The 18,078-nt window shown below is 31.9% G+C and overlaps 2 protein-coding genes across 25 annotated transcripts; both read left to right on the top strand.

Annotated features, from left to right (window-relative positions):
* Positions 1 to 356: 356 nt before the first annotated feature.
* Positions 357 to 4,506, top strand: NP15.6 (NADH dehydrogenase [ubiquinone] 1 beta subcomplex subunit NP15.6). Its single transcript, XM_080161236.1, has 6 exons — positions 357 to 942; positions 1,442 to 1,513; positions 1,890 to 2,008; positions 2,434 to 2,531; positions 3,579 to 3,653; positions 4,284 to 4,506. Exons 1-6 carry the CDS (start codon positions 872 to 874, stop codon positions 4,344 to 4,346), a joined length of 498 nt encoding a protein of 165 aa, XP_080017362.1. The 5' UTR covers positions 357 to 871; the 3' UTR covers positions 4,347 to 4,506.
* On the top strand, positions 4,494 to 16,002 carry LOC145319231 (CCR4-NOT transcription complex subunit 2-like). 24 transcript variants are annotated; one of them, XM_080161231.1, is made up of 17 exons: positions 4,495 to 4,631; positions 4,938 to 5,035; positions 5,629 to 5,698; positions 6,053 to 6,141; positions 6,534 to 6,694; positions 7,354 to 7,438; positions 8,734 to 8,852; positions 9,139 to 9,293; positions 10,464 to 10,570; positions 10,876 to 11,011; positions 11,774 to 11,877; positions 12,143 to 12,400; positions 12,972 to 13,548; positions 13,837 to 13,937; positions 14,352 to 14,454; positions 14,883 to 14,938; positions 15,077 to 16,002. In XM_080161231.1, exons 2-12 carry the CDS (start codon positions 4,944 to 4,946, stop codon positions 12,279 to 12,281), a joined length of 1,257 nt encoding a protein of 418 aa, XP_080017357.1. In that variant the 5' UTR covers positions 4,495 to 4,631; positions 4,938 to 4,943; the 3' UTR covers positions 12,282 to 12,400; positions 12,972 to 13,548; positions 13,837 to 13,937; positions 14,352 to 14,454; positions 14,883 to 14,938; positions 15,077 to 16,002. The 24 variants fall into 24 exon arrangements, with proteins under 24 accessions (XP_080017360.1, XP_080017357.1, XP_080017355.1 ...); XM_080161229.1 differs by having other exon boundaries at positions 15,057 to 16,002; XM_080161228.1 differs by lacking the exon at positions 13,837 to 13,937 and adding an exon at positions 14,032 to 14,093 and having other exon boundaries at positions 12,972 to 13,375; positions 14,240 to 14,454; positions 14,883 to 16,002.
* Positions 16,003 to 18,078: the final 2,076 nt, after the last annotated feature.

The following is an 18,078-nucleotide window of genomic DNA, read 5'->3' as shown; positions in this document are numbered from 1 at the left end:
GTTTGTAAAGATTCGAATTGTTTAAAAGTACCTTCAATGACATTCATAGTAAACTTTTATTTTTTTTAATGTTTTTTTTCTATTATATTTATTTAAATGAAAATTATGGGGGGAAAAGAGTAAAGAAGTTTTGTCCAAATTTTAGGACTTATTGTTTTTAAAGATTAAATTAGTAAGAACGTCGACAAAAAAATTATTAGAAATGGTAAATTTTGTTAATAAAATAATATTTGAGCTTTTCAAAGGTAAAAATTTAGAATATTAAGCGTCGACTTTTTATAATTGATTTCATAAAATTCCGGTTATTTTATGAGTGTCGCCACCTTGCGGTCATAATCTGAACTCTTCTATGTGTTGAAATCAGCTGATCAGCCAAACTTTTCCCGTCCACCACACACACACACACACACGCCAACACATACACACTCAACACAGAGCCACTTCTTCACACACAGAGCTTTTTTTTCAAGTGACATTTTATTTATGAAATTATGACCTTAAAATGGATTAATGATTCTTTTTTAGGCTAAAATACATTTTTTTTATAATGAAATAGTTTTATTAGTGTATTTTAGATGTATATAAAATAGTTTTTATTTTCGTCTTTGTGTTATTTAGTTTTAGAGGGACAAGACAATGGACATTCCCCAAGATACACTTTCCGTGAAATTATATTAATGCTTGAAAAGTTTCATTTTGGAACTAAACAATTTATCAAAACTCCATAGAAACACTCAAAGTTGTTGAGTGTGGTTTAACTAATAAGAAAACTTATATAGTACCAGAGACAATAAAACAATTAACAGTGATTTTCGTGATATAAAATTATTATTGAAACTAAATTTATTGTATTATATGCTTTCAGAGAGTGATGTCTGGACTGATCAGATTTAAATCTTTGCTCGCCCCTCTTTCGAGGAGACAAATTACACCCGTCATGAGGTTTGGAAATATTAATTTTTAGTTGAAAATACAAAAATAAAAAGATTACAATTAATACACCTACACATTTATTTTTCAAAATTTTGCCTGTCTGTTATCATAAAAACAGATGATTCAAACTTTTAGAAATATGAAGGTTGTTTTCAGAATTGATCAATTACATACCAATGGTGCGCACCATTGGTATGTAATATGTAAAACTCCTAGAAATAAATACAATGTCCAGTTATGATTCTTAAGCCTCTTAGTCTTCATCCATGTTTTACATTTTTTATATTCATCATAGCGTCGTTGCGTTCACACAAAGTGCCGGTTGTGCAATGATCTTTGATACCCCATCTCTTATTTTTTATATAAAATAAGACTAATGTGGGATAGGTAGGGGGATTATTTCCCTATTCCTTTCCCTATGTATGGCTACCTAATACAATATAACCAAACCAGAAAATCATTAGGGAATTATGTGTGAAAATACCTATTTTTTAGTTTTTTATTTTAGAATGAGTGGTGCCTGTCCTTCTGACGCAGGAGCTCCCTCTCATTTGACTGGTGGACAATTTAGACATCCTGTGTAATTTTTTTAAAAATATTTTAGTACAATAAATAACTATCAAGTTTTTATTCCTTTCTTTGTGTTGTGGGTGAATAGTTTGAGCCAACGAAGAAGGAATTAAATGTCTTCTTGGTTTTAACCGGTTACCTTTGTAATTAGAGAAAAACGAGTGGTTTATTTTCTTTGATGGATAAAAGTTGTACATTTGAATTCGACTCTTAATAGATATGAATTATGCAGAGAAATTAATCCTCAAACTTGCTATCTTCTGATATTTACAATATATCCAAGGCAAACTTCTAAATAATATTATACTTCGGGAAATTAGAGTTACCTTCCATTGTCCTATGTCTACATACATTCCTCGAAAAAAATGAAAATGATTATTTTTTAGTGGTACACCTCCTCCACACTCTGAAATTAGTGAATGGGTGAGACAGAAGCAGGGTGATAACTGGTCCTCTCTGGGTTGGAATGAATTTAATCAAAAAGATGATGCAGAACAGGCTTCTTGTAAGTTTTTTTGTCTAGTCATGCAATTACTCTATTATTAGTTTCTATATGTACGTATGATAGTTTCATCTACGTTAATTGGCCGTCCGTGTTAGGTTTTTGAAAATTCATAAAGCATATTGCTTTAAAAATAAGTATAAGGCAGGATGTTTGTATGATGGGCCGATAATAGTAAACTTACGTTACAGCCCCTGTAAAAGTTTTTACCTATTTTTAGGGATGGTACCTCCACGAGCCTACATTCCCGTGAGGCCAATGGAATGGGATATCTTATCTTTTATTTTAAACTACATGTTAAGAAATATCTGTGCACGTGTCTGGCCCAAATTCCAAAGTGTAATTTCTTTGTCTTGGTTTATATTGCAATATACTCCAAATGAAATATTATACAAACATGTGCTAACACAAGCTACTTTTAATTCTAGTGTCTTTTCTCCTGTTGGTTACCGGTGGTCTTGTGTTTGTTAGTTTTTGTTGGGGATACAGTCCTAAACATGTACAAAGGGATTGGTATGTTAGGGAGGTAAGGATTTATTTGCAGCTAATTTTTCAGGGGTGTATATTCTGCACAAGATTATGACTTCCCTTGCTGCAAATTTTTATATTTTTTTCCCCTCCTGGTTTTTTCCAATAAGAAAGGGGATGAAATGGAAAAATATTTTCAGAACTCTTTATTTTATTAATACCTATTAATATTATCCCCCCTCCCGCATATTCATTTAGTTTTTTTTCACCAAAGAGGGGAGAAAATGGAAAAAAATTCTTTCAGTTCTATTAATTTTTACATTTTTCCCCCCAACCACATATTTTAACCCCCCCCCCCCTTTATTTGCAGGATATACACCCCTGTAACTATTTTAAATTCTGAGTAGGGATGGCAATCCGTCAAATCTTTGAACCGGATTCGGATCCTTCCAAGAATCCGTCCAAAAAAACCGAAAAGAATCCGACTCCGCTATGAAATGACGGATTCCTGATTCGGATTCCAAAATTGGCTAAAAATTGGGCGGATTCAGGATTCGGATTCGGATTGCCAACCCTAATTCTGAGGTGAGTTCTCAAAAGTTGGCGATAGGGGGTAGCTGTCTACTATGGTATTTATTTTGTACAAGTCAATCTCAAAATTGCACAAAAAAGATCAAAAATCATAGAAGGATTATTACTGCAAATATTATCCAATTTTTTAGATTTTTCGTGTAGGTAACTTAGTTAAATTTTTTACCAAAATAATTTTGGTAATCTCAATCTGACTACATAGCCAGCGACCCCCTATCGCCAACTTTTAAGATCTTAACTCTAGTTTTGTCCGTCCGTTCAATACGGACATTTTGTTGAGCACATTCATGCACAAATATCAAGCATTTTTTCATGAGTATCCTAGATTTCATTTAATTAAAGTAGCATCAACGAAAAAACGAAAGTCTTACTAAGATTATAAAGTGAAGAAAAAATTAGATTTTTTTTCATTTATAATTTTTTTTCAACTCTATGCTTAAATAAAATGAAATGTTATTTAAGGAAAAATTACAATGATAACAACAAAAATGGAATTACTTTATTTTATTATTAGGCTTACCTTGTACTGCGTGAGAGAGAAGCCGCCGGTGTTGAACCTATTTCCAGAGACTTTATTGACCCAGATAAGGTACTTTACCTTTGATTTTTCAAATCTTGTCTTGTGTTTTCATTATGTATGTACTAGGTAAATAGACCCGTAATTCCTAAACTTGCTCATTATTACCCATTACAAGCCTAATTATGCGGGTGTCCATTTTAATTTCACTAGAATGGGTGAGTAGGGCAATAGAGGCAAATCAAGCAAACAATTTACCTCAAGAAGGTTAATATAAAATTGGATATGAATATTGAATAATGTGGTTTTCACACAAAGTACCTCGTTGTGCACTGATAACCCTCCCCCTTTTTCATATTTAAAAAAAAATGAAAATAAGAGGTAAGGAGTAGTAAGCCATTTGTTTGTTTATTACTTGTGGTCAGATCGGGTTATATTGGTTACTGGGTAACCCTGCAATGATAGGGCAACCCGCATGGGTTTTGGCATAGAATAAAAATTACCCCTATTTTCAATTATTTTGAAATAATAGAGAGAGGGGAGGTTTCTGTGGTAATTAGTAACATTGTTTGAAAGTACCTGCCTGCCGAATAATAATACATCGATATTCATCATATGTATAATGGCGACGTTGGATTTTCTACATTTCAATTTCAAAAATAATAATTTTAGATGTTAAACATAATGTTTATATCATTTTAGGTTTGGGCATCTTTGCCTTCAGATGAAGAATTGAAGGAGGCTGGAGTTGTTATCAACATCTAGATACAATACATCCTGAATTTTTTAAACACATTAAATAAATATAAATGAGTCAGTAAATATAAAAATAATAGCTAACACTGTTTCTATTATTTTAAACAAAAGTTATAAAAGCAGTGAAAAAATATTATTATTAATTAAAAAAAACGTTAATTATTTCAGAGACAATGTGAAAATATATAATCTGTTTGTTATTATTTAATTTGTATAAAGTGAAGATTATATATTTGGTCGTGGAATCAACAACACAGACATAATATTATTAACAAAAAATAACTATTGCATGAGGCAAGTTATCAAACAGTTCAATTAATGACATTGATATTTGGGGGGTGATTTATAACCATCATTAATTAAGAACTTTATAAGCTACCTAGTTGAAAAGTGTCTTTAATTCTATAATTGATGTGTCTACAAATCTATAATCTAATGATTATAAAACAAAAATAACCCCTCCTTGAGTCCTTACATCAAAATCAAAAAGTAAAAATTCCGTAAAGTAAGATAATAAAGCTTTTGGTACCATTGTAATTTAAAGTCAAATGTTCCCTCCGTCTCCCTGCAAAAAATGAACTGTTTAATATCTGTGTGCAGGTCTCGATGTCCTCTTCGCATACTGGGTATCCGAGTGTATATCATAGTAATCATCAACAACATCTCAACATGGGATCTTTGCACAACAATGTTCCTAGGTAAGATTAAATTCAGTTTTGTACAATGTTGTGCCTTCTTGGAAATCGGGTTCAAATCTCAGACTGTACTACTGCTCTTAAGTATGTTTGTATGTAGCTTAAAAAATGGTTGAAATGCTTGGACAACTGCTTGTTTGGGACCAACCAAACAAAAATTTTTAAAACTAAAAGGTACATGAAGTTTAGAGCTAACTAACATGATAACTTCCCTGGGCATGATGCTAAGTTAGGACTAATGCTAAAATAACATTAGTTTTTGTAGGTAGGTAATACAAATTTTGAATATTTTCTTACGAATTGTCTATTTATTTTGTATGGTGAATGGTGATAGGAGCTTTCAGTGAACCATAAATATTCAATATGATATTACTTGCTAGTTTTCTCAAAACTATTTCTTTACTAAAACTAACTTAACTTGAAAAGAACAGAAATACCTACTTTTTAAAAATCTTTATATTAATGAGTAGCGTTAAAATGGAAAGCAAAACTTTTCTCCGACTACGGTAGGAGAAAAGGCTTAACCGTGGTTTGGTGTTTATTTTTGTCACAAAATTTTTATGAGACGATTGGATTACTTATGTTTTATTTTTCAGGGCATTACCAGGCAACCTCCACTCACAAGGTTTGCAGGGAAGGGTCACGCCAACACAATTGGGAAACAGGAATGTAGTTAACATTGCAAAATATTACCCTAAATGGCCAATTATTGAAATTAATGCATTCAGCTTGAAAATAAACCTTAAGCAGACAAAGTTTTTTGTTTGTTTAATTAATTCCATTACACGATCTATGAAGTTTTGGACTTCATTTTTGTGAAAAATAATTTCCCAGAACAAATCTTTATCCTAACAAAAACAAATATCTATAACTCACTTATTTTACAAAAGAAAAGAAATGCAATTTTTTACCAAAATGTGTACAGTGACACTTTCTAATCAATCATGTGGTCAGATTTTTCCTACACTGTGTTTATTATATTTTTTAAAAATGCAATGTTAACTGTTTGAACTATGCAGGCCAGTCTCTATGCAAGGCATAAACTTTATGCCAAATTCAAGTACAGCTTCTGCTTCCAATAGAAATTCATTGTTTACTAGGAAAATGGGGTAAGTTTTTTTGCAACAAAGTTACCTACTCTTTATTAAATTGCATTAATTACATTTTACTTTTACTATTATTCTTTTTTTTGATTGCATTTTACAACATATTAATACTAGTTAGGTATATTGCCTACCTACACTATAATTATTTGTTTTAAATGATACCTAGGTACATATTTTTCGAATTCGGCTTGAATTAGCAAAAATCATATGGCAAAACTGCAGAATTTTTTGGTTTCTTTATTTAAAGAAAAAATAATTCATTCGTGTATCTTAATGGCTTTTTAAAGTACCTAACTATTTTTGTCCTCTATCCCTCGTTCGTCATCAATATTTATATGCGAACAACATCATGAAGAAATTACCTACCTATAATTAAGCATTCATTTATTTTTCAGAGATGGTTCTGCTCACTTTGACCCAAGTGATTTCCCAAGTTTAGCCCCGGGTGGTGTTGGCTCCTCCATGGCCGGCACACCAAACAGATCCAATTATGGTAAGTTTAGTATCGGAACAGGACTGGGACAATCCTCATCCATGGCTGGCACACAGAATTTTGGTGAGTACACCTTAAATACTTATTTCAGGTTTCTTATTGTAGTAGTACTACGTTAGCCAGGTGAACATAGAATTGTACCCACACGGGGTTCTGCCAACTTTAGCCATTCAGGTTAGGTAAGGACAGAGAATTAAGAAATAGTTTGAACCAACCAATCAGGATTTAGTAAAAGTATCCAAGTTTGTAAGCCAACGAATAAGATATAGGATTTATAAAACTTTGAGTACCAGTAAATTTACAGTCTAATGTCCCATCACTCCCTGGGTTAAGATTTGTAAATTAAGGTTTGGTTAGATGTATTTATCGGGTTACAAAGTCAATAGATTAGTTAGTGGGTACAACCCCGTGTGGATTAAAATTCCAATGGAACCATTACCAGTTTAAAATCCTAATATTTTTACAGGTTGTAATTTGCAATATGTTATTTTTTTTCAATTTTAGATCGATTTAAAAGTTAGAAGATAATTTACAAATTTAATTTGTTGTTTTGTGTTAAGTTATAAGTTGCATTTTTAGTTAAAAAGCAATACCTAGCCTATTTTTTAAATGTAGAGTGACAGATCAATATACCTTTTAGCTGTTACCTTTTAGTATTGTGTCTATATATTTACTTTAATTTTATTGTTTTCCCTTCTTTGGAAGTAAATGTTCGTGTTTAGTTGGAATGGTAAAACAGCCCGCAGAACATTCTGAATTCCAAATGTCCAATGAAGATTTTCCCGCGTTACCGGGAGCTCCTGCAAGGTAACAATTATACAGCAGGCGCGCTGTAATACAATTTGTCTTTCCCAAACATTGGGAAGCTCAAGAATTAAATGGTAATACATATTGGAGATCTAGATTCGTAATCATTGAATAGTACCATAATGAACACAGTGTAGGAACAATCCAGCCATATTATTGGTTAGAACTTGTACTCATTTTGGTACTAAAGGCAGTTATTTTTTTCAATAAAAACGTATTTAATAAGTCCGCTATTAATAGCTGAATTTTTAAAATAAAGTTAGCTTTGAGGAAATTATATCGTCCACAAATTTCGTCTCTTGTAGTATTGGAATAAATAAATTGATGAAATACAAGAAAATATCTTCGGCTACTAGAAATTCTTTTAGATGGACAGATTATCGTGTGTGATAGCCTATTTAGGGTATTACTATTATTCTATTGTTATTACCTGAGGATTTCGCATATATTTTAATCTGACAAACAACTTAGAGAGTCGCCATGCTTCAAAATAAAACATTTAGATACTTACCTAATCAAAAATGTTGCCAATCGAATTCAATATGGAAATTTTTTATTTTGCAAAAAAACTTTTTATAAATCTTCAAAGTAAAGTCGATTCTAAAAGAACTGCCAATTCTACCTATATAACTTAAATTATGTCGAGGCTAATGACATGTTAACATAATTGCATACTTGATTACTTTAATCAAACTTTTGAATTTAGTAGATGGATAGCTTTACAATAACTGGGGTATGTCCTTACGCATAAGAACCACTTACATCACAATAAATAAATATTAAAGTTATTATATATACTTAGATTTAAGGTTTTTAAATCAAAGATGATATTTGACAAAAATATAATATTATCAAGGAGCCGCGCCTAAAGCATTTTTACGGCTTAAATTTAAAAATAAAATAAAACCATCAATGGAGCTATGTGAACGTAAAACTTCAATAAAACTAAAAAAGATCTTTACGGACAGATAAAAAATTTCCTACATTATAAAATGCTATTAATAGTTTATTTAAGTATGAAGTGTGTTCTTAAGAACTTTGATATTGTAAAGGTTTATTATAGGTGTCTTTCTTGTTTTAGGTTAAATCGATGGTGTATTTTTTTGTTGATATTTTCCGCCGAATTGGAGCAGTTAAAATCAAATCAGTCAAACATGATTTTTAAAAAAAACATTCTTTACACATTTTTTTCGTTGGAGGTGTGATTAGGGTTTTTAAAGAAATAAGTTGGTACTTTCTAGCTCTTCCCTTCCAGAGAAGACATTGCCCAAGAAAATAACTTGTTAATATTTTAGTGATGGAGGTGTAAACTCTGGGAGCATAATGGACAGTTTAAAAATGGCTCCGATGACTCCGGAGCAAGAGTTGAAACACCAACAACAACAAAGAAAAGGAATTCAAACAGGACCTGATGGTGAGTATCAAGTTTAGAGATGCTTCGCTTATAATATTATGCCTAATTGTGTGGGGAATCATTAAGTAAAATAAAAAAAAGGACAATTATAACATAGAGATAATGTAGTTTAAAGCTGCTCACTCTATAAATTGTTCCTAGATATAACTGGATTGGTCATAAAGAGTTTGAAATCATTAGGACGATGCTAATAGGTTTTAATAAACGGTTAACGCTATTCGTTACGGTTACACGGACTGACTCTAATTATAGTAGAAGCTCCGCTTTAAAACATTTTTATCTTCAGGTATGGTGACAAACATCCCAGCTACAATGGTGACGGACCAGTTTGGTATGATCGGGCTGCTCACCTTCATCCGAGCGGCAGAGACGGACCCGAACTTGGTGTCTCTGGCACTCGGCACGGATTTAACAACACTAGGTCTCAATCTTAACTCTGATGTAAGTATTCTAAGATTTTCATTTTTATCATAATTGAATATGAGAAAAGCTACTATGAAAATACAACGAATCATACTACTTCATTTTCTTTCCATGATCCCATTTTTATACATTTACAGGAAATGGTGTTAGGACTCAATATTGGATATTCTAAATAATGAGTAACTCCTGCTACTCTTAGTATTGATTTTATTGTTAAGGGGAGGTTTTTAATGGATCCATCTGGCAATCAATGATTAAATGGCACTTAGAAATCGAATTTCAATCTGAAATTTTGCATGAATAATCCTTGGTAGGTCTATTTTCCCTAAATCGAACAAAAAGTTGGAAAAGTAACTTCAGAGCAAATTAGTCAAGAAACCTATCTCCACAAAATACTTTTTGTCGCTCAAAAATCTTATCAAACGATTCTAGCCGGTAGCTGTTGGTACTAGAAATTTTAAAAATGGTTATTGCTATCATTTAACATGAATTAAACCAAAATTATGTTTTAAAAAGTTAATTTCTACGTAATTAATGATGAATTTGCCCTCAAAATAGGCAAAAAACGGCTAAGCGGCTGAGGCGCCAGCCGTTACTTTTCCAACTTTTTGTTCGATTAAGAGAAAATAGACGTACTAAGGATTACTCATGAAAAATTTCAGATCGAAATTCGAATTCTAAGTGCCATTTAATCATTGATTACGAGATGGTTGCATTTACCCCCCCCCCCCCCCCTATATGCCCGATAACATTAATGTCTCTAGACCTTTAGTTACATCATTGTATGTGTTTTAATCAACAATAAAGGGGTAGTTGCATGCATTTGAACTTGAATTTAATAAACCATATATTTATTCCTGTTTAATGGTTTAAACTATATTTATAAGGCATATATTTGAAAGAATTTCAATTTTCTACTACGTAGTTTTAAATATATCAAGACTGAAATTGTGACTTTTACATACACAAATTAGACATTTTTGGACTGAACTCAAAACTGCCGGGTAAAAGATTATTTTAACTTTAAATATCTTCATGGCTAACCCATATGTACGTCATATTCTACAAAAAACATTTGAAGGTTCACTTCTAAAATTACCCCCTACTCATTTAATGCACTTCGTGCAACTATCCCTTTTTGTTTGTCTATCTAACTTTTTTTTTATGTCACCCAAACTTTTATTTCAGGATGATTTGTTCCAGACATTCGGTGGACCATGGGCAGATACGCCCTGCAGACCTCAAGATATTGATTTCCATGTCCCACATGAGTACCTTACTAATACAACTATAAGGTAGCTTATACTGCAGATTTGCTATTTTATATATTCCTGCACTGTAAGACATGGTAAAGTTTCTTGGAACAGATTCGGTAGAATTCCTCCAGATTGCATAGGAACTTTAAAATGTAAAATTAATAAATTAATAAAATAATATAATGGAATGTAAATTTCATTTGTACCAAAAGTTTGATTAACACATTTCCTAAATCGTTGGCTGGTTGTTTAATAGTACCCGGCAATGTGTATTCATTTTTCATCCATTGTCTTACTCTTATCCCTTAAAATCCCTGAAATTTATTGATAAATTTTTATTGCAGAGATAAGTTGGCACCTGTAAAGTTGAACCGTTACAAAGATGATATTCTTTTCTTCTTGTTTTACACGAACGTGGGGGATGTGCTACAGCTGGCGGCGGCTGCAGAGTTGCATAACCGCGACTGGCGATATCATAAGGTAATAATACAAACTGTAAAATAAAAAAAACAAGGAGTTAGGTGACATTGGGCTGTTTATTACACTAGTCCCTAAAGTTTTATAATATATTTTCTCTTATTAGTTGGTTTGACAACTTTGGGGACTTCTAATGGATTTTGATTTGTTGATTCATTTAATTGAGTGTCCAAATGTTTAAACAAATGTTTCAAAACAATATACAAAAGAGTTCATTTTGTGTATCAGTATTGGGGATTTACATCAATTTACCGGCTATTGTCTTATCCCTTTAGATAACTGGTATATTTTGCGGGATTTTCTTCATATTTATCTAAATAGTCATTAGGTCATTCGAATTTTTAGGTTGATCGACTAAGGATTATTTCTGCTAAGAAGGGGAGAAAGATTAAAGAAATTAGTTGAAAAAATTATATAGCCCATTTAAATACAGGTTTACTTTTGAAAAAAATTCTTTATAGCTTAAGCCTTGTTTAAGTTGTTGACTTAATGATTTTCGGGTATAGTCCCTTTCGTTACATCGCCCCAAAAGGGGCTTTTCGTCATTTTAAAAGTTGCTTTTCTTCTATTCCTAGCCCTTACAGGGTCAATTGCCTAACCCAGCGGGGCAATCACCTAACTTAACCTAAAATAACTTATCAAAACCTACTGTAAAAATACGACGACACGCCCCTTAAGAGGCGATGTCACGAAAGGGACTATACCCAAAATTTCTTTATTTACGAAGCAAATCAACTTATGACCCTTTAACCTTTAATTTTTAAGGAGGAGCAATTATGGATAACCCGAGCGCATGGAATGGTGCCAACAGAGAAGACACAAACCTATGAGAGAGGCACTTATTACTTTTTTGATGTTGCATCATGGAGGTAAAAATTATTTATTTAGAAGCGTAGCTTATCTATAACTAGGTTTTGTTTGTTTAAAAGTCTGGATTCTATAGGAATACAGATACTGACACACATTTAACACGGTACTCTAAAATTGATGATGCATATACCTATAATGTATATTTTTTTTCTTAAAAAATGTTCTTGTTTCTTAGGTTTCTTCTAACATTTACTGAAATAAACTCTATTCTTGAAAACTTCTAGAAAACCGACCTTAATTAAATGTTGTTTATTTTTGTTTTAGAAAAGTTCCAAAGGAGTTTCATCTTGATTACGACAAGCTAGAGGAGAGGCCCTCTTTACCTGCCAGCGGCCCCTCACCTGGACCCTCTGGAGGCTCACCAGGACCTGTCCTCGGTGGTCCACAACAACAAGGACTGTAGCTCAAGTCCCAAAAACTAATGAAACATTAAATGAAAAAACAAGCGCCACATGCAGCCAAGCCATTTTTTTCTTCTCAGAAACTCTTTCATGTATCAGCGCAGATATCCTGTTGCGTTGGGTAAGTTTTTTTTGCTATTTGCACAATTACAAACTATAGGGGTAAGAAAAGCTTATTTATCGCGTAGGTGAATATAAATTATAATGTAGATTAAAAATCTGTTTTTTTTAAAGAAAAGAATAAGCCACTATATCCTGGGGGTAATGGTATTACAAATACGTCTTGACATATTTTAGAGAGGTTCTGCCACAGTTTATTCAGATCTTGGACAAAATAGCCTCTTAAGGAAAATGGCCTCAACTGTTAATAATGATCATGGCCGCAGCGATTAGCCTGGCCTACCTAGCCGCGGGCGCTGGGAACACTAGGCATATAACCTAACCTTAACTAAGAATTGTAAAAATCTACCAACTACTTTTTGTAAAATCCACGAAATTCGAAATTACCTATGTATTAACAGATGAGGCTATTTTTCTTAAGTAAATGTCCTGAGGCTATTTTGTCCAAGATCCGTTTATTCAAAGTTTTGAAAAGTGGTACTCCCCCCTTAATAAAATCGGACATTTTATTACTCTAAGAACCTAACTCATATAGTTAAAAATTGTTATAGATTTAAACAAAATGTTTTCAGGGCAACTCCTCTCTCCTGTTCCTGGGTAGGCAGAACATCCGCCGCCATTCTCAAAGCAACAACAACAAAAAGCATTTCAATTAACATCCCATCAATATTCTTCCATTTTTTCAACCACAACAACAAATTATAAATGAACAAAATTAATTGTGATGACGTCAGATCCTGATTACTTTTCTACCTGGAATCCTGTTATTTTTTTACCTGGCATCTTGGTCCGCGCGTTAGCTGCGGTGGTCAGGTGCAGCCAACCTGGCGGCCAGCAGCCCGTGGCCACACCACCAGTCTGTGATTTTTTGTTTATTATACAATGTACAGTACATTATATATTATTAATATATAAAATATATTTAATATGGGGTACTGTTCTAAATTTTCTTACTGGACAGCCCAACTGATAAGAGGTGAGCGCCCTGCAGATTTAATAAAGGGAGGAAGGGATAGGATAGTGAATTTTTAACTTTGGGGGAAATCTGTTCCAGATTACTTTCTTCTTATCTTAAAAATGCATCTGGATAATTGCGCTGATAAATAGGGCACTAAGTTTAAATTTCTATTGTTTATGTATGATCAAAAGGTATGCGTATGCTTTCCTTTCTTTTTAAAGATTTAAATTTAATCATTTTGGTTTCAAACATTTGGCACAGAACGTAATTTGTGAAGTAGGAAAAAACCTATTTCATGCCTGGATAATTCTTTTGTCAAGTAATATTTACACAATACATTTCTTTACAACTAAAGTTATACATTTCATCCTTTAAAAAAAACTTAAGAAAAAGTTCCTTTTTTTTGGATTATGTAGGTAGGTATCTTTTATTTTATTTTTTCAAAATACAAACACTTTTTGATCATGTATAATTCATAGGTATTACAATATTCACTTTTTTTGTTGAATTTGTTAAGTATTAATTTTACTCATGTTTTTTTTGCAACATTTGCATTTGTTTCCTAATTGTGTGAGATAAGGTCTAAAAAATGCGCTAAAGCTAATTATTATTAATTTTTTTTTTTAAATTCAAAATATTTTTTGATAAATATTTAATCTAGTTTTTATCTTCAGTTGATAAAGCTAGAGAATTTTTCTGAAAATCCGCCAAATTTTCCTTTCTTTTTATGTTGGCTGTTAGTAAAAAAAGTTTATTTAAAAATTTACCAGTATTTAAAAATTTCAAATTCAATTGTTCTAATAGGTATATTTTTATAAGAATATTTTCTTTTTTTAATTTTGAGTACCTACAAAATGATAACAGCCAATATTTTCTTTTTAGTTTGCTTTTTTTGTTGTATATTTTGATATTGTTCTTATACTTATATTAATTGTCATTAAAATTCAATCAATGATTTTTTGAAAATTAATTTTATATTTGAATTTATTGGAAGTTAATTCCGATAGAAGAACAATATCCATTTTTTTTGTAAAAATGTAAAAGTTTGTAAATCCTGAGATTCATTCAGTTGTTGGTCACATTTAGTAAAAAAATAGGCATGCACAAGTCTTAAAACATTTTCCCGTATCGCTTCAAAACCGATTAATATCTGGTGGATTAAATCGGTTCTTAGTCACACTGAAAAATTATGTATAGCATCGTATTATATTCATATTTCTACGAATATAAAAATGTACAATCATAAGATTAACACTGTTTTTTAGCCCTTGCCTTCGGCATCTCGTGGCTGAAAAAAAAAACTGGTTTTAATCTTAAAATTTTAAATTTTCATATTTGTTGAAACTGTTTATAATACTATGCGATAAATAATTAACCCGCATGTTTCCATGTAATTTTTTAAAGAAATCTATTGTTTAATTGGATCCAAATATTCAAAATTAAGTTTTGTCTGATAAAATCTGCAACTGACCTAAGCTAGCAGGGAAATGTTAAAACATTTGAACATGTTTTTTTTCTTTAAAAGTTTTCTAAAAACCTTCAGTTTAATATTTGTAATAGTTAAAAAAGGATTTTGAAAAGGTTGTGTTAAAAACATGAACCTACTGCCATTTAACCTTATCTATACATAATCTTATTTTATTATTATCAATTTTTTCTATGATTAAATATTTAGATTCTCAAATTATGTATGGTTAAGTATAGATGATGTTTAAAAAGAAAATATTTTGTTTTTGTAATTATTGAGACTTTGTTTCTGTTTTATTTTGAAGGTTATTATTCTTATTCACACTTGATTTCAACAAAATTTCGGTTTTTGGGAGAGCCTAAAAGGGGGGGGGGGCGAAAGTGACACTTTTTGAAACCAAAACTAAAAGTCAACAAAGGAACTCAACTATAAAAAGAGTTACAGGTCTGAGATTTTGCATGGCAGTTGCTTTATAGGGGTAAAATATGGAACTGTGAAGAAACGGCGGCGCAACCGCCGAAAACCGCCGTTTCCCGCCGAAATTTTTTTTGCCTTTTCGGCGGCTGCGACGCCGTTTCTTCACAGTTCCATATTGTACCCCTTTAAAGCAACTGCCATGCAAAATGTCAGACCTGTAACTCTTTTTTTAGTTGAGTTCCTTTGACTTTTAGTTTTGGTTTCAAAAAGTGTCACTTTCGCCCCCCCCCCCCCCCCCCTTTGTAACCCAAGGTTATTAAGCAATATGAATTTTGTTATCGCGTTCCTTATAACAGTAAAAATTGTCACTTTTTTTGCCTAAAAAGTTTTAATGTTTTTTCAATTTTTGACAAAACTAAACCAAGATACATTAAGTCATCTTATGCTGATAGTTAGGATAAAAATCGGTTCTGAATCGTTTTAAAAACGAAACCAAAACAATTTAGTTTTTCTACTTGTGGGAAAACTGTAATAAAAACGATAAATAAAAAGATCATAATTTCTTGGGTAACTTTTTGAAAACCTAATTTTTGTTGCTGTCTCGTGTGTATACTGTGTAAATGTTGGCTAGCATGATACTACGCTATTACTACTTGGTATGCGCATAGCTGTGCTGTATATCTTACCATGTATGGCTAGCTTGTCTATACTACTTTGTTTACTACATCTTTGTAGATCAATATATTCTCACCAGAATTAATCACGTCTTCTTTTTATTTTGGGATAATAATTCTTTTTTCATTGAATGAGAAAATAGAAATAATGAAGCGAAGCTTTTCTATCATTATTACTTTTCTGTCTGTTTAAGATCGGTGAATTGGTGTGATTTGAGCGTCAAAACTAAATATTAATGACATTAGTGGGCTTATTTTCTAGTAAGTTATAAACCATCGGATCTCATGCTGCAGATTGTTTTTTGTTGTTGAACGATATACCTACCTACTATTAGACATACAATATCTAGACAGGGGTGTATATTCTGCACAAGATTTATTTTTTTTCCCCTGCTACAAAATTTTTTATTTTTTTTCCCCCCTAGATTTTTCTGAAAAAGTAGGGGGGGAAATAGAAAAATATTTAAAGAACTCTATATTTCATTTATTTTATCCCTCCTACCACACATTTTTTTAGTTTTTTTAACCAAGGAGGGGGGCGAAATGGAAAAAATGTTTTCAGTTTTCTTAATTTTTACATTTTTTTTCCCTCCAACCACTTATTTTTTATTTCCCCCCCCCCCCCCCCTGAGCAGGGGATCCCATGCAGAATATACATCCCTGTATCTAGATTACGCTTCTGACCCGATTTTTCATCAAATCTTAAAAGGAACCTTATTAGTAGACGATAGTATTGTTTACTTACGGTTACGACTCACTCAAGCTGAGGTGGATTCTTTTTAAAAATAGACTCGCTTCTCGATGGTGAGGCAAAATTATTTTTGTGAAAAATCATCCAAAAGCTTACTAAAAATTTACAAAAATTAAACAAAATCATATGTTAATAACTCATTTTTACCCTTTTATGATTTTAGTTAATATTTGTAGAATTTTAAAAGCGAAGCTTTCCTATAATTAGGGTCGGTCCGTCCGTCCGAGATAGTTAGCTTTTATTCGTTAATTTAGGCATGTTAAAATTGTCCTATCGGTTTCAAACTTTGCATGGTGATTCCTGTAGTAGTTAGGTACGACTTAGAAAGCGTAGCAACTCTATAATCGTTATCAGAATGTCCGTACGTCCATTTTAAACATGTTGATTTTGTACTTTTTTAATTACAATGTTTTATGTGATAAAATCATCCGATCGATCTGATTTTTAATTACTGATTCCTATTACAATAAGGTACAATATTATGAGCGAAGCATCTTGATAATCAAGTATTAAAAATGTCAGTATGTCCTTAAACAGAATTCTGTATTTAAGATGTTTTGCAACAAATTTACGTATAGTTTTGTCAAACCTTTTATTTTCATATTTTGTATATTCAGTTCTGACACTCAACAAAAGTTAATGTTCGTCTGTTATATCGTTTCAGAGCTTCGCTTTTATGGATGTTGTCATCCTTGTTTATGCGATTTTTGAGGATTTTTCACAAAAATAATTTTGCCTCACCAGCGAGTAGCGAGCCTTTTTTTTTTTTTTAAATCCACCTCTGTTTGAAGCTTGCTCATTTATGACGAAATTTTTGAGCAAGTAAGTTTGATTCAGTAAAGCTTTGTACTAAGAAATGATACTGTTTACAGCTGAATTTTATCTATGTATGTAAATGAAAAAAAAACATGCGTTCGTAATGAAATGTGTACACAATTTCAACCAATGAGATTTATTGTAGGTTCCCATGGGATTGTTCTATTGGCTCAATCAGACATTACCTCTCTTGTCTTACTACCTTTATTCCTACTCTACACAAAAGAAACTACATTTTATTAAGAAATATCCGTGTCTTGAAGATCTCTTGAACTAACAAGATCTCTTGAACTAACAAGATCTCTTGAACTAACAAGATCTCTTGAACTAACAAGATCTCTTGAACTAACAAACCGGTTAAGTTCTCCATTTAAAGAACGCTCCGATCCTGTATAAGTATATGCCTTTTTTATTTTATTAGATATTTCAAATGTTTTTCGAGACTTGTAGTGCATGTACTCATTGCTTTGTTTGCATGAATGAAGACTAATTGGATCTATTTAAAACTTTAAAATCTTCAAGCAGTGTGTTCTTATTGTGTAGTACAGCTCTAGCCGCGCGTTTTTTTTTTGAGACTAAATTCTTTAAGAATGTA

The sequence above is a fragment of the Acartia tonsa genome, chromosome 5, assembly GCF_053477335.1.
Source record: "Acartia tonsa isolate MP-2025a chromosome 5, ASM5347733v1, whole genome shotgun sequence".
Classification (NCBI taxonomy): Eukaryota; Metazoa; Arthropoda; class Copepoda; order Calanoida; family Acartiidae; genus Acartia; species Acartia tonsa.
The sequence above is the reverse complement of the archived record's forward strand: the minus strand, read 5'-3'. Positions and strand labels throughout refer to the sequence as shown.

What these genes read in the sequence shown, in the direction of transcription:
- NP15.6 (XM_080161236.1), top strand. Translation starts at nt 872, where the DNA reads ATGTCTGGACTGATCAGATTTAAATCTTTGCTCGCCCCTCTTTCGAGG. An exon ending in GGGATTGGTATGTTAGGGAG is followed by an intron (nt 2,532 to 3,578) that starts GTAAGGATTTAT and finishes TTTTATTATTAG; the next exon opens with GCTTACCTTGTACTGCGTGA. An exon ending in ACTTTATTGACCCAGATAAG is followed by an intron (nt 3,654 to 4,283) that starts GTACTTTACCTT and finishes ATATCATTTTAG; the next exon opens with GTTTGGGCATCTTTGCCTTC.
- LOC145319231 (XM_080161233.1), top strand. Translation starts at nt 4,944, where the DNA reads ATGTCCTCTTCGCATACTGGGTATCCGAGTGTATATCATAGTAATCAT. An exon ending in TTGTTTACTAGGAAAATGGG is followed by an intron (nt 6,142 to 6,533) that starts GTAAGTTTTTTT and finishes TTTATTTTTCAG; the next exon opens with AGATGGTTCTGCTCACTTTG. An exon ending in GGCTGGCACACAGAATTTTG is followed by an intron (nt 6,695 to 7,353) that starts GTGAGTACACCT and finishes GTTCGTGTTTAG; the next exon opens with TTGGAATGGTAAAACAGCCC.